Source organism: Scleropages formosus, chromosome 19 (genome assembly GCF_900964775.1).
Source record: "Scleropages formosus chromosome 19, fSclFor1.1, whole genome shotgun sequence".
NCBI classification, from domain to species: Eukaryota; Metazoa; Chordata; class Actinopteri; order Osteoglossiformes; family Osteoglossidae; genus Scleropages; species Scleropages formosus.
In genome coordinates this window covers 22,512,783-22,528,944 of record NC_041824.1, presented here as the reverse complement: position 1 = coordinate 22,528,944, position 16,162 = coordinate 22,512,783, and the positions used below count along the sequence as shown (strand labels likewise).

The 16,162-nt window shown below is 40.7% G+C and overlaps 2 protein-coding genes across 3 annotated transcripts; both read left to right on the top strand.

The window, feature by feature from the left end:
* The first annotated feature begins 4,020 nt into the window (after positions 1-4,020).
* On the top strand, positions 4,021-7,366 carry mfsd5 (major facilitator superfamily domain containing 5). The gene is made up of 2 exons (XM_018760762.2): positions 4,021-4,184; positions 5,020-7,366. The coding sequence occupies exon 2, from the start codon at positions 5,142-5,144 to the stop codon at positions 6,585-6,587; it is 1,446 nt and encodes a 481-aa protein (XP_018616278.1). The 5' UTR covers positions 4,021-4,184; positions 5,020-5,141; the 3' UTR covers positions 6,588-7,366.
* Positions 7,367-7,530: 164 nt separating this feature from the next.
* LOC108939424 (protein lifeguard 2-like) lies at positions 7,531-16,162 on the top strand. Of its 2 annotated transcripts, XM_018760764.2 has the most exons (13): positions 7,531-8,035; positions 9,694-9,798; positions 10,523-10,607; positions 10,748-10,848; positions 11,409-11,473; positions 11,942-11,995; positions 12,075-12,125; positions 12,233-12,272; positions 12,655-12,692; positions 13,675-13,762; positions 14,395-14,490; positions 14,765-14,818; positions 14,923-16,162. In XM_018760764.2, exons 3-13 carry the CDS (start codon positions 10,544-10,546, stop codon positions 15,070-15,072), a joined length of 801 nt encoding a protein of 266 aa, XP_018616280.1. In that variant the 5' UTR covers positions 7,531-8,035; positions 9,694-9,798; positions 10,523-10,543; the 3' UTR covers positions 15,073-16,162. The 2 variants fall into 2 exon arrangements, with proteins under 2 accessions (XP_018616280.1, XP_018616279.1); XM_018760763.2 differs by lacking the exon at positions 9,694-9,798.

Sequence of the window (16,162 nt, the reverse complement as noted above, 5' to 3'; positions counted from 1 at the left end):
CGGTTCCCCGTGACCCCGTAAGGGACAAGCGGTTCTGAAAATGTGTGTGTGTGTGTGTATCCTCAAATGGTCCTTAATTTTCCCCCAGTGACTATACATAGACTACAAAATGTGCACAAAGAATATGTGAAAGAGAAGATGGAAGCACTGCAAAACTGCAAAAATACTACAGTATAAGCACAGTAAATATGGTATTTTTCTTCAGTGACCTGTTTTTCCCAAACAACCTTAAGATGAAAACCCCATAAGAAACACTATGTTGTAATAACAGATGTCCACACTTATAGGTAAAGGTATTATCTGTGCAAATAATTTGTAAGGATAAATATACGTACCTACCTCATATACACTGCATAATGTATCCCTTTTAAAAATGTGAAGACAACTGCATAATTTAAATTAAATGGAGGCCTGCAATATTCTGCAGTGAATATTTTTAACTAATATTAGTGGAAAAATGTCAAAGATAACTTTGAATTAGTTAAGTCAAACTAGACCATCATGAAGGTCTGTGAATGTGATTTTTCAGAAGGGAAAAATGAAAACCTAAAATAGAGAAAATGATTCTCTGGCATCAAAGAAAATCAAAAAACTGCAAGCAGACAGTCCAAGAACAATTAATATAAAGATTTAATTATAAACGATAGGAGACGTAGGACATTTGACAGAGTGGAATGACAAAAGCTCTGTGCCAAATTGGATAAACCTGGAGGGCAAATGGAGCAAACAAGGTGCTCCAGTTCTCATGCAGGTTTCAGGTGCAGAGTGGGATCTATAGCAGCAAATCCAGGAGGTGAGAATCAGATGGTTCACATGGTAAGGAGGACAAGAAGGACTGTCCCACCACACAGCAAACTAGGACTTCTCAAGAAGGCATCGACAAGTTGACAAAAAGGCAACAGCAACATTCTATAGCCGTACAGTATATTGCATTTCAGTCCAACACCAGAGGTGGTGAGCTCATAAATAAAGACCATTTCTGATCCCCCAAACAGGAAGGGAAATTATTCCACAAATTACAGACCATTCATCTCAGAAAATCTGTTTTTCCTTTTTTGTAAGTTCTAAGAAGCCAAGTTCTGGGGAGCAAATTTGTCAGGTGTGTAAGACTTGTCACAGTAAAAACTGCTCTGTCTCCTAATCACCTGGACAAAATTAGTGAAAATTAGTAAAACCCGCCTTTTCAGACCATTCCAATCAGTACGACTAAGGTAACTTAAACATCTTTCTTAGTGCAGTAAATCAGCCTTGATGTATTTCAAGATGTTTACACTATACTTCTCTTGGAGATTAATTATAAGATGTGTAGATCATAGGTAATGGGCTGTTGTCAATATTTACCATATATTTCACTGCTATGGGATGAATTTTGATTTTCAAGATATTCATCAACATTGGGCTGAAAAAATAAGACAATATACTTTTATTTAGCTAGCTGAGACTTTTCTTCAAAGCGGCATACAGTGTTAAGTTACTTACAATTACCAATTTCCACAGATGGGCAATTTTACTGGAGCAATTTAGGGTTAGTACATTGCTCAAGGGTACTGCAGCCAACAGTTATACATGAAAAAATGTTAGCAACATGCAAAAAAACCATACATTTGTAGGGTATACAAAAATGAAGATTTGTGAAAACAAATATGTTGTGTAAACAGCAGTCTGTTTCGGGTCAGTGAGCTTTGGAAATATGTGCTGCCTCATTTAGGGAAATTGTGTCTCCCCAAAAATTGTAGAACTGAGTACACCCAACACTTATAATTTTGAAAATACTTTTATTACATTATCTTAATATTTATAGCTCTAGTTCTGATTGGGTTGAAGTTATTTATTCCCAATGCTGTTGTCTAATCAGCCCTTATAAGTATGTTGAAATACCCATCATTTTCTAAGCACCGTCACAAGGCCTTCCATGGATATATATGTGTATTTTCTCACAAATAGGACGGTCTACTGCTAATGTAGTCTCCCCCTACAGCATACCTCCAGCACCAGTCCATGCAGAGCACAAAATCAACCCCCTATTTCCACTGCAGAATCCTGCAGTGGAAATATGTTTCACCGACAGTGTAAATCAGCTCAAATTCTGAAATAGCTGAGATTTCCTAAGAGGCAAATTATATATGTATTCAGTTGCTCACCTTAATGAGGCAGACAGGTTGTTTAGAATTCACAGCAATCACACATACCATAGGTGTAACCCTCAGTTCCATCAAAAATAAGTACATATGAAATGTGACACTGATGAGAAGCTTTTTTTTAGAGATTGCAGAGTTAGATTGTAGATATAAAGTAACATTACTGTAAATGTATTTAACAACATTTATAGATGGTTTCTGCACAGCATACAGAGCTGCTTTTAACTTGTATGTGAAGCCCCAGTGTTCATTACTTTTACCACTGGTTTTACTTTTACTCTACTTTTGCACTGGTCACACCGAGTAGGTAAGTAGAAACAGGTGTGTAAATTATAATAATTTATTCAATTTACAATTTCATTTTAAGATTTAGGATTATTTTATACAAAAAAATGGCCATCACTATAGGGCTGCCAAAGTTTCAAGTGGTATTGTATTACATTAATATATGTTCATTATGTTACATATGTTCATCTCCCTCTGTATGAGCTACTTTGTTTCATCGTGAAACCTCAAAAATAAAATGACAAAGTTTTAAAGCAGTAATCACCATGGGTAATGCATTAAAAATACAAACGTTTCAGATCTGTACTCCGGATAATTTAACATATATTTCAGACCCTGGGATAGTTCTTTTTACAAGTGAGCTTTTGCCCATTTTTATTCAGATAAACAGAGATACAATGAAAGCACAAAACACACCTTGAGGGGCAATGGTTACATTGCGCTGCAGGGATCAATAAATTATGCGGAAAACACTTAATACTTAGGTTAACCTTTTATTATAGTTATTAAGTAACTAACTATAAATGTGAGAGTAACTTCCCCCACAATATTAATGTTTAACAAGGGGTTTATTTGGAGAGAAGTGAGCATTTTGTGCCGTAACTCAGTGTACAATTCAAACAGGCGGAACGGCCGCAACTCCACGCCATCAAAAGTTAGGTACACTTTAAAACTGTAAGGGCCTGACACGTCAGATTGTCACAAGAGATTGTTTGAATGACTAGAAACTGGAACTCGTGAACTTTTCTGCGGCAGTTCATTCCAGAAACATGCGGCAAGTGTGTCCGAGAAGTTAATGACGGGACCGTTAGCATGATGCTAACGGCGCCAGTTCACAGACTCGGCACCTTTCCACTGTTCGCCATCTGGCGGCTCTCAAAGCGCACGGCGGTGGATAAAAAATTATTTGAATTTCTTCTCAACGTATTTTCCTTCGTTGTTGTAATAAACGTATAAACGTACATATTTTCGGGCCTCGTGACACAAGCATTCTTTAAGGCGATTAAAGGATGAAAATTCAAAACTGATAAGGTGTCGCTGACTTGACGGAACTTCCCTAAGCGCTTATTTAGTTACACAACATTGTATATATCATTTTACTGGACACGATTTTAAAAAGCTTTAATAACTTATTCATTCGGTGACGGTACCGAGAATTTGCATGATTTCCTAACACTGCGAAATTTTTTACACGCGCAAATAAACGTCCGTTTTCAAAGAAAGGTACTAGCACAAGGTGGGATTCGAAGCTGCGGTCTCCAAGTCCAAAATTTATTATTATTATTATTATTATTATTATTATTATTATTATTATTATTATATTATACTGGGAGACGGTATTAGTCATGAGACCGTGTGTGTTGTTGCGTGAAGACCACGCCTGCAAAACCCAGTGTATTGCCAACTGAAATAGCTGAATAAAGTGAATATGAATTTTTGCTTTTAAATAATCCATGCTAAATGAATATATCCCAATTTAAAGTAAGAGAACACAATTCCGAACACATAACCCTTTCAAATAGCTTAGCATTATTTTAACTTTCACTGTCATGAGGTATCGCGAGATTTCCCGGTGGTTTGTCATCCATGCAGAACCCGGAAGTAAATGTACAAAATAATTAACAGGCCTCGTCTGGATATATGAACAATTAATAGAAAAATCACTTTAGTCCATATTGGTACGTTTATATTTACAGTCGAGTGCACTGATACGTTTTTGGCCTTGTTCGGCTGCAGTGGGAGGAGGAGATCCATAACGAGGTAATGGTGTTGATGAATTTTGAATGACGAGACGTAGTAGTCACAGAAAGTCATGATGTTCCGTTCTTACACAGTTCTCAGCGGGATGTGAATTATATTATAAACATACTTTTTGATTGCATGTTCTTCCAGCCTTGTATATGTAGAGCACATGACGAAGAAGTTAAAGTCGGCTTTGTTTCTGCGTCAAATCATGCGATATAATTAGCCTGGGAAACGCTTCAACTCTGTATTTTTTGACACGCGTAGACGGTTAGTTAGGCACCAGTTAGTTTACACACAGTTTATATAATAAAATTGTTGAAAGTTCTAAGTTAATTTTTACGACGTTGATTATAGTTAATGAAAGTTCAGGAATTAAAAAAAATAACACTAGTAGTTCTTAGAGTGAGAGCGTCCATTTTAGTTTGGTATTTTAGTCACTGGAAGATTCTAGAAGCACCAGAACATTGATTGATTAGAAAGCATCAGATAGAAAAGTTGGTGCTGGAACCCAGTGGCAAAATTTTGCCAAAACTTGCTCATTTTAAGATGTGGACTGTTTTATAACAACTGACATAGTACAAACTAACGCTGAAATTATGTTTAATCTAACAAAACTGAATGGAAAATGCAAAAAAAAAAAAAAAATCAACAACAATATTTTTGTTACATTGTTTTTTTCTCTTAAATCAGGGAGCCAAATAAACTGGAATATTATCATCTTGTAATAACTTTTTTTGCAACATTTCTGCAGTCACTCTTTTAATGTAGACCTAGTTTCGCAAAGTGTCCATTTCTTCAAATCTGTGCTGAGCGACTGAGCCTTTTGAACACTTCTGTGCTGTTTCCACAGCTCCTGGTTTGGACCGGCAGTCTGCGATGTTGACGTTGGCATGAGGAGGGCAGCACCGCACAGCCAGCGGGTGTCAGAGTGGCTCTTCGGGGTGAAGCCTCCCTCGGTGGACATACGGCATCATGCTGGTGTGTGCCTACTTAGCGTTTGTACTCCTCTTGGCCCTTTGCCTGGGTCTGGAGCTCACATCAAGGCGCACAGCACCGCCTCAGGCCGCACCAGTGGCCGTCGCCAACCCTGCCTTCCGTAGCTTCCAGAAACTCTTCCTGCAGGGATACCTGCTTGCCCTGTGGGCGGACTGGCTGCAGGGACCCTACCTGTACAAGCTCTACCGCCACTACAGCTTCCTAGAGTCGCAGATTGCTATTCTCTATGTGTGTGGCTTGGCCTCCTGTGTGCTCTTCTCTCCTGTGGCGGGCTGGCTCCCTCAGGCCCTGGGACAGCGCCGTACCTGCCTACTCTTCTGCCTGGCCTATTCAGCTTGCTGCATCACCAAACTGTCAAGGGACTACTTTGTTCTCATCTTGGGCCGTGTCCTGGGGGGTGTGTCCACCTCTCTTCTGACCACCGCTTTTGAGGCCTGGTATGTGCACCGTCACCTGGATGTTCATGATTTCCCCAAGGAGTGGATCCCCAGTACCTTCACCAAGGCTGCTGGGTGGAATCACGGCCTGGCAGTGGCAGCGGGGCTTTTGGCCAACATGCTGGCTGAGTGGTTGGCGCTGGGCCCGGTGGCTCCATTTCTGCTCGCGGTTCCCTTTCTTGCTGCCTGTGGCTGGGTAGTGTTGTTCAGCTGGGGCAAGGAGGAGAGGCAGAAAGGACCGGAGGGCGAGAAGAGTATTCCGCTGCTCACAAGCACAAGTGCAGTGCCTTCTCAGAGCTCAGCACGGGCCAGGTTCTGGCGCAGATGCCTCGAGGGCTTGCGCTGTTTGCTTTCAGACAGGCGTGTGATGCTTCTAGGTGGAGTCCAGGCCCTCTTTGAAAGTGTTCTGTACATCTTTGTCTTCCTCTGGACACCTGTGCTGGATCCCCATGGCCCCCCCCTGGGCATAGTGTTCTCCTGTCTGATGGCTGCTAGCATGGCCGGCTCTTTGCTGTATCGCATTGCCTCCTCCGCCCGCTACCGGCTGCAGCCAGGACACCTACTGTGCCTTGCTGTGCTGCTGGCCTTCTTCTCATTCTTCATGTTGACCTTCTCCACGGCCCCTGGTCAGCCTAGACCGCGAGAGTCCTTCCTAGCCTTTCTTCTGCTGGAACTGGCTTGTGGGCTCTACTTCCCAGCTGTGAGTTTCCTGCAGGGACGTGTGATCCCAGAGGAGCGGCGGACAGCGGTCCTAGCCTGGTTTCGTCTTCCGCTCCATTTGCTGGCCTGCCTGGGTCTGCTGGCACTTCATAGGGAGGTGTCCGGGACAGGAGGAGGTGAAGGTGGCAGTGGAACCAGACACATGTTTGGGGGCTGTGCAGCAATGATGCTTGCTGCCCTGCTGGCTGTGGTCAGTCTCTTCACCCTCACTCGGCAGGACTCTGACCTTCGTCTGGAGGGAGCTCGGGGAGAAGGAGATGTATAAGACCAAATAAAGAGGACTGGGACTTTCAATGTACCTTGGATGCATTACATCAAAAGGGACATAATACTGTTTTGGGAGATGCCTACAGTTTATGTATCAAATGACTGATAGGCAGAACTCAGTTTTGTAAGTGTGAATTAATGCCTCTTTCAGCTGAAATAGGTTTGGTTTTATAGAGCAGCCCAAAGTTATAGTAGAGGTCCCTCTTCTGTCCAAATGGATGCTCCACATTACATTAGATGTTTACTTTTTATGTCAGTGAAGGGAGTTAACTTGTTTCCTCCTACATTTTCCATTTTCACACACCCTGTGTGATTTTGAGTGTGACGTAGAAGAAGCAGTGAGGGTTATATCACCATGATGGTTATTAATCCATTGGAGGGAACACAAATGCCAACATCACTGCACTGTCTCAATATGTGTTTTGATTAGGAAGTGATTAGTACACTGTGATTTAGCTGGGGGGGGCAGGAGTGGTTCATGGGGAGTTATCAATGTTGTGTGAATACGCTACCTGACATCAGAAGGTTTGTTTTCACTGTTACCCTTTGGGGAGATGTTATGAAGTAGCCTTTGCAAGTGATTGCATCTGTGGTCACCTTCTAAGTGGCTAAATTTACACTTTATTTATTATGAAATTGCTTTGGAGGCTGTTTATATCAGATGATTTGGTACAATAAAGCCTTTGCCTGGGATTTACTGGACTCCACTTTTTATATTAATGAAAATGCCCCCCGCAAACTATGTATGTAATTTCCGAAGTGTAATGTAAGCAAATGTGAAAACCATGTGATATTTAAGTATATTAAATGTCAAAGCTGACAGAATTGTGGACAGCATAACTTTAAATTTTCATCCAGATTCAGATTGATTTGTCAATTTGCAGTTTATGTAATTTTACAGTTAACATGAAAGAAATTTCTCTCTTGTAAAAGAAAAGCAGGTTAAAATTGTTTTATTCAGAATGGATTTATTCCACCTAGGTAGTGCACCATGTGATTTGAATAACTCCCTCTGCTGCTCTCTAGCTTTTGCAGCAACAAAACTAGAGTTCTGTGGACAAGTTGCATCAAAGTCAACAGGTTGTAAAACAAAGCCGGGGCTGACACCCCTCTTTGCGCTTGGCCTTGGTACGATCCCTGCCCCCTCCAGAACTGGAGACTCACCTCGATGTTGCTAGAACATCCATTTCCATCAAGGGAGGGGGGAAGTACACGATTGTGGGATTATCCAACCCCAGCAGTATAAAGAGTAGTTTAATCTGTACAGTAGAGAGCGATTTATTTCCAAGTAGCAGCACAGTGCTCCTTTTGTTGTCCTCTTTTTTTTTTTTTTTACCCGTCTCTGTACTAGTGTAAGTCCTGAGAGGACAGAACACAGACGGTTTCACAGCTGGAGAAAGGAAAGCAGCCTGGAGATCACCGCTGGAGACCATGACACTGGGAAAGGTAGAGGCTCACATGTAGTGATGGGCAGGATTGTTTGACGGTTTGTACCGCAATGACAATGTGACAACCTTGTTCCAGAGAGTCCCTATCATTTCGAAGCAGGGACTGCTGCCCTTGCAGTTTACAGTTTATTCTGAATTGTGTGGAATATGTGGAGCCTTATAACAGATAGCAGTCTGGTTCACTGTCCTTTCTCCTATAATTTATTTTAGCCGCAGTTCTTTTTCCCCTTAAGTCACGCAGCGATAAGTGAGTTACCGTTTACCAGCCAGGTTCATGCTATCAGGATTTCCTAGTATTTGAATTTCAGCTGCTTAGTAGGGTTAGTTTTGGCTGAGTTGGATGAACAACCAGAAATGTCAGGGTATTGTTGTGATGTTGACAAAAGTTGGAGCTAATTGTTTAATCCCAGGATGTTTGTGCTCATGGGGGGGTTTCAGTCTATTCAGCCTTTACTACATAATACTATCATCAATATCTCATCTATAATCAAAAGCCTGACTGGTGATAATTTTTTGAGGCTGAATTTTAACTTCAAACCCAGAAGACAATCTCACCGGTGTCATATATTTTTAACGTCATGTTAAAGTGTCTGAAAGGATTCACTGTTGAATGGGATTGATTTATGTAACTGCTAAATGAGAATATTCTAGAAGTAGGAGTGAGCTGAGAACCTCGTCTACGGGCACAGATGGAGTAAAGTAACAGTGATTTATCCATCTGCTTCCCAGCACCTTTATTTTACGTAAATCCAGAGGGCCGACGAAAGTGTATGTGTCAGCAGCTTAGTTCACTGATGGGATCAATGTTTTAATAAGAGTCAAGCTTCTTTAAGGGGCCTGAAGGATTCCCTTTTCCAGCACTTACTACCCTAGTCCTCCACATTCTTATATTATTTTTTTCCACATGAAAACAGTCTTCGAAGATGAAGTCAAGCGTTTTTTTTTTTTAAAACTTCTGCAGGTAATTCTTAACAGTGAGCCTGTACAGTTTCATTACCATCCGTGTTAATAATTTAAGCCACAGGTTCCTGTTACTGTTTTATAATGCAGGGAGAGAAACAAACACGCAGGGTCTTGTTAATTTTTTTGTTGTAAACTGGTTTGACGCTGTGGGTGGCACGTACAGCGGCTCGAAAACAGCCAGTGATGCTTTGAAAGAACAATGGGGGTGATTCTCAGAAGACAAAACGGGCATTGACTGAGGGCGTAAAGACTTGCAGGGAAAAAGCAAAGCTGAGATGTTTCTTCTGATCTCCCACTCACCCCACCGCCGACCAGGAATACACCGTTCTTTGTGGAATGCGGATTTTGGCTGCTTGAATGGGTGACAGGGAGAGGGAAGGGAGACAGACGTAGCTTATAGCAGATTAGACATATGGTCACTGTTGTGTAACGACACACGGTACGAGATACACCACATGAGGAGAGCAAGGCTGAGAAGCCGAGGCTTGACCTTGCCTGCAATCTGCCTTGCCTGTAATTTATTTAGGTGTATGTTGTCACAGGTGAAGCCACCAGACATGCGACTCTCAGTGTCAACACACTGCCTCCTCAATTTGTCAGTGCAACCAGGACCAGAAGTGTGTTTGTGAATTCAGTCATTTTTACCACTAAGTTGCTGTCTTTACCCTTGCAACTGACTGGCACCCCATCCAGGGTGTGCCATTCCTAGCCTAGAATCCTGTGCTTCCGGGATAGACTCTGGGCCACCGCAACCCTGACGTGGACAAGTGGTTGCTGAAAGAAAGCCAGTGAGTCTGTGTGCTTATTATTATTATTATTTTTACTACTACGGCCATCAACTAGAGGGGTGAATGGTGGTGATAAGAGGCCCACAAGTGAATGATTTAATTGTATACCTGCAATTTACTATTATTATTATACAATCAACAGCAGCTTAATAATACAGAAATCCATTTGTGGGTTTGGTTCTGTAAAAACATCAGATACAGCTAATTATAAAAAAAACTTTATTTTTTTAACTTCAAGCTGCATTACAGTAAACATGTTTGAACTCACTGTAAATAAATATGTTGCCTGTACAAATATCTGTCCCGTCCGGGTTGATGACCGATTTATGCCCAGCGATCCGTAGCTTAAATGTTTGCGCACTCTATTTTTACTCTATTTTTATATTCACTCCACTTTGGTCTCCATGGTAACAGGATGGCATTACTATTCGACTCACCAGCGCTCACACTGTGGAGATGAGTTCTGTCAAACTGGCCCCTCTGGGAGGGTAAACACATGTAGTGTTAGGTCCACTACAAACAGAAATGTGAAAGAGAACATGCAGTTTCTGGAAAAAAAATTAAATACTCGTATTTCTTGAAATTTCGGCGCGCCGCCTTTCGCCCCAGTACAAAAAAGTAATTTGTCAAAGTGTTAAAGTAAAACAGTGTAAAGAACTGCATGTCCATCATAGCATGATAGTTAGAACTGAAGTAAGAAACACTTGAATGATTTAAGGTTTTCCTGCTTACAGGTTGCTGTGGAAAACAAGACGATGGGTGGCATGCAGGGAGGCGCAAAGACAGCAGCCCCACCATCCTATGAGGAGGCTACTGCAGGTATTAAGACCCCACCATCGCACACCTAGAGGCATCCCATGAGCACATGTTTCAATTCAAGCAAAAATGAATCGGTGACTCAGTTCAGTTTATTAAAATGAAGGCTGTCGTTGCAGTGTATTTGCGTTTGGTTTTTTAAGGTAGTGGCCCATGTTATGGTGGCGGTTACCTCGATGGGGGGGACATGCCAACAGAGTTTGGCTGGGATGACAGAAACATTCGGCGTGTCTTCATTCGCAAGGTATGCTTTTACATCTCCAACTTTTCCTATTTTGTATGCTTTGGTATGTTATTTTGTCTTCTCTGAACTATACTGCCAGTCCTTGTCGTTCTACTCAACTCCATACAAAACTGAAAATGGAATCAAAACCAAATACAGGTGGTCCCCGATTTAAGACGGGGTTACGCAAAACCCATCGTAAATCGAAAATAGCGTAAGTCGAAAATGCGTTTAATACACCTAATACACACCTCTGCATGACAGACTGGGAGATGCGGATCGCTACCGCTGCCCAACCATCGCGAGAGAGTATCACACCACATATCGCTTGTCTGGGGAAAAAAATCAAAAATTCAAAATTCGAAGAATGGTCAGAATCTATCGCCAGCTTACCATCATAAAGTCGAAAAAAATCGTAAGTCGAACCATCGTAAATCAGGGACCACCTGTAGATGTTATTCTTGAAGTGGCAGAGTACACAATTGTTTGTGTGTCATAATCTGTTTGGGGTGTAACAGCTCTGTTTGTGTGTTTCTCAGCGTGAATGTGCTTCTTTCACACGTCTTGATGTGTCCTTATAGGTCTATGCCATCTTGATGACGCAGCTCTTCATCACACTGGCCATCGTTGCTGTGTTCACCTTTTGGTGAGTCAGTGAGTCATTCATTAGTGCCAAAAACGCGACGCGCCAAAGGCATTAAGGCTGTTACTTCCGTCTCTGTAGTTCAGTATCGAATTAAATGATTAAATTACATTGTACAGTACAATTATGTGCTCTATAATGTACTCTAATGGATAATATTTCTTCAGTTCAGTTTCCTTCTGCTTGCCCTGGAGAGGGTCGTGGTGGTAACTTTAGTGATTTTTGAAAAAAAAATTTTGTTTGCTTTGAGAATGAGGTTCACATTAGTTAATGAAATATGATGAAGTAAGAAATTTTTGGGAAATTCTACCAAGAATAATGGATTAATAACAGTTAAATAGGGTAATGAACTTAATGGAATGAAATTGTGGGCTGGGAAAAAAAAAAATCATACAATAATCATCCTAGTCTGGAACTTCCTTTCTTGGAAAACAGCTTCCTTTGAACACCTGTGATTTTTCTGTCCCACAGTGATCCAGTAAAGGTGTATATTCAAGCGAACCCTGTCTGGTATTGGATTTCTTAGTAAGTGTCAAACAATAATCCATAATGGTATTTTGTCATCAGATGTGTCCGTGTTACGAAGTGTCTCTTTGTCCAACAGCGCAGTGTTTTTCTTCACGTACTTGACGCTGTCTTGCTGTACTAGACCCAGGTGGGTATTGTTATTGTCCTAAACATTTTGTCACATAAATAACAAACTGAATTAATATACATGATCATGGACCTCACCACCCTGTTTGATTTTTGTCTTCAATTCAGACGACAGTTTCCATGGAATCTCATCCTCCTGACCATTTTTGTGAGTATCATCACGTGTAAAACTATTCTTAGATGGACAAGGGATCATTATGACTTCTCAGTGGATCGAGCATTCAGATTATAATTTACTCTAGTGAAAATGTATGAATGGAATTATTCCAAATGGGTGTTAAACATGCTGGGCTTTCTGAAATAAACATTATACAAACTCTAAAGGATTAGTTCTTAATGTAATCAAAAAATATGTTAGCTTATTATATCAGGGCACATTTAGGATTGTTTTCCAGTTCATTCAATAAAAATCCAGTATAATTCCATTCTTTGTTCCGTACAGTTTAACTCTTTGTTCAGCTTTGAAAAGCAGAAATTGCACTTTTGCTCATTGTTACACTCACCACACTAATGGACATGCTCTGTTGCAGACTCTGTCTCTCTCCTATATCACAGGGATGCTCTCCAGGTATGGTCTCTTTTTCCACCTGAGTGGTTTGTCTCATTGCTTTCTGTCTTTTTCTTCACTCTTTTTTTTTCTACGCTCTCATGCCACAGACTCTTAGCATGGCCAACATGATGGCTTTTGTCTCCAGGTAAAAGTATCGATGTTGCTGTACTGTTAGATTTCACCAGTTATCAAGTCCGCCTGTTCCCTTAAGTTTCTGGCTTTTTATGAGAAAGAACACTGAGAATCCTGAAAGGTCCCACCTGTCACTATGTTCTGCCTTTAGATCATGTACTGTGCTGCTTGGAAGTATGTGAAGCTCTGACATACTTGTTTTACCACAAAATGGTTATTTAATGAGAATCGGTGTTTCTCATGTGCCATAAGAGGTGTGTAATGACCAATTTCATATGTTGCTTTAGAGGAAATTGTGTGTGTAGTAAGAACACACAAGTAGTGCAGGTGTAAAAATAAGTGAACCCCAGGTTGTATTTGTTAAACCAAGTAGGTAAGTAGAATCAGGTGTGTAAATCATATTCATTTTATATGTTTATTTTAAGATTTAATATTTAGATTTTGGGGGGCGCGGTGGCGCAGCGGGTTTGGCCTGTGCCTGCTCTCTGGCGGTTCTGGGGTTCGAGTTCTGCTTAGGGTGCCCTACGGCAGACTGGCATCCCGTCCTGGGTGTGTCCCCTCCCCCTCCAGTCTTGCTCCCTGTGTTGCCGGGTTAGGCTCCGGTTCACCGCGACCCCACTTGGGACAAGCGGTTTCAGACAGTGTGTGTGTATTTAGATTTTCTAAGTTTATTTTAATATTTTGTACAACAATAATGACCATCCCTATAGGGTTCAAATACCTGAAGCAGCATTGTACACCACCTTTTATTCCATGCAGTAGAAAATGCACTAGTTCATCCCTTTAACAACCCATTACATTTACTTTTACTTACTTTTAACTGAAATATTCTTTGATTACAGTGTACAAAAAAAACTTTTTGTTGCAGCTTTTATAATACTAAGTCTGTGATGATCTGTTTGGGTATCACTGCCTTGGTGTGTCTGTCAGTAACCATCTTCAGTTTCCAGACAAAGGTAAGAATGATCCTCATCTGAACATCCTATTTGTCAGTCTTAATCGCTTGTATTTTTTCTTTCCACTGATCTGTGTTCTGTGTCAGTGCGTTATTTGTATTTTGCAGGATTTAGCATTTGTAGAAATGGTCTAACATAACTGGGCTTTAAATGAGAACTCTGCTGAAACAATATAACAAATACAGTAAAGGGAAAAAATTATGAACTTTTTTTGGAATCATGTTCATTGTTTAGTTACTGGCAAGATTTAAGTGAATGGTGGTCAATTTGAAAATTCATTTTGCATCATGTATCACACACTGGGCTCTGGATTCATACATGGGTTTGGATCTAACTCAGTTGCACCATCTCCCCATATTGGAATAGGTGTCCAACCACATCCAGACATGTGCTTCAGACATGTGTACCATGTCTCACACCCTGTGCTTCTGAGATAGGTCCCAGATCACCACGACCCTTCACTGGACAAATATTAATTGAAAATGGATATACAGTATGACCACAGTACTGAGTGTAAGACATTTGTTTAAAGGAGCACAGGAGCCCATGTCAAGGACGTAATGGCCATGTGAGCGAGACACGACAATGCTTGCTGTTTCACAGCTAAGTACTGCAACTTGTTCTTTCTCTAGATTGACGTGACATCATGCCAAGGGGTGCTTTTCATTTTGGTCATGGTTCTGTTGTATTGTGGACTGTTCCTCATTATTCTCCTGCCCTTCGGCTACGTAAGTACCTCCAAGCTCCTTTTCTCAATTAATCAAAAGTAGCAACAGTTGATAAAATGCACAATAATACACCTACAAGTATTACGTGTTTGTCACATTTGTCATATTTGACACTTATTATAAAAGATTCTACAACTCATTTCATTTTGATTGAAAGGTTGAAAAAAAATCTGCCCTAAGCCTGGTGCTTATTTTTTTGAGCACAAATGAGAATTTCCTCCATAGCAATCAAAAAAAAAAAAAAAAAATCCTAAGAACCTGTTTTGTGTTGCAGGTGCCATGGTTACATGCTGTCTATGCTGCCCTGGGGGCAGTAGTATTTACCATGGTAAGGATGTTGACATTGTGTTAAAAGTATTAGTAAGCTGTGTCCATTCCTGCATTGCATGAGCAATTCACATATTCGGTCCTTCACTTTGTTTGCCTCTCTAGTTCTTGGCATTTGATACTCAGCTACTAATGGGCAACAGACGCTATGCCATGAGTCCAGAGGAATACATTTTTGCTGCGCTTAACATCTACCTAGACATTGTCTACATCTTCTCCTTCTTCTTGCAACTCTTTGGATCAGAGCAGGAATGACAGTGCACAGAGACCTCTGTTCACCCACTAATAATCCTGCTTGTCAGTCACCTTCCTCCCCCTATCTGACATTTGCTCATTCGTGTCTTCTCAGTCAAGCAGACCAGTCACGGCTGTATCTGAATGTATTTATTGTCATGAGGTTAACTGCTATGCGTAAAATAATTTCCAGTTCTAATAAGTTTTGTCCCTGAGAATGAAGTACATTCCATGCACAGCATGATAAAAACAAGCCTGGAGCAAGAGCCTGGTGGAGATGGCATGAATATTTTCAAAAAACAGAATGGTTTTACAGCATCAGATGCTGGCTTCCACAGAGAATCAAATAATATCAAATTATATCTCAATAACAGCATGTAGTCCATGTGCTTCTCATATACAAAATTCATTTCTGCTAGACATAGAACTTTTATTATGAAAAAAAATATTGCCTCCAGAGGAAGGAGCTGTGATTTATTAACAAATGCTTTAGATTTTAGGCATTCTCATAATGACAAACGGAAATTGGGAACGCAAAAGAAGATTCAGAAGGTACATTGAATGTATGCTCATGCTGTTCTTCTGAACTTTTGCTGCACCATACATTTTAGATGTGCTGGACTGACGTGTCATTTCCATGCAATCAGTTTGAGCGGCATGATAATACATCAGCAATATATGATAATGCTGATAATGTACAGTGTGATCCTAATTCAGGCAGTACATGATGTGATTAGTCATAGCTTATTTTGTGCATTAGTTTATATGCAGTGTGTGTGTGTGTGTGTGTGTGTGTGTGTGTGTGTATACACATATATATTCATACATATATGGCCTTGCTTTGCTACCGTCAACACATTTTTAAAGTATAATGTCGTTGTTTGTAACTAACATTTCTCTTTAATGGAAATAAAGTTGTTAGATGTTGCTTTCATAGAAAAGGGCAACTGACAAGGCTTGTGAACTCACTAAGACCTTTTTGAAAACTGAGGTTTGTTTACAATATCACTGATTCTTTGCTGCGTAACCGGTGGCAAACACACTAGATCACATTCAGCCTTTTTTAAAATTGTAAGACGGCAGGATCTGTGTTTAGATAGAGATTATTTAT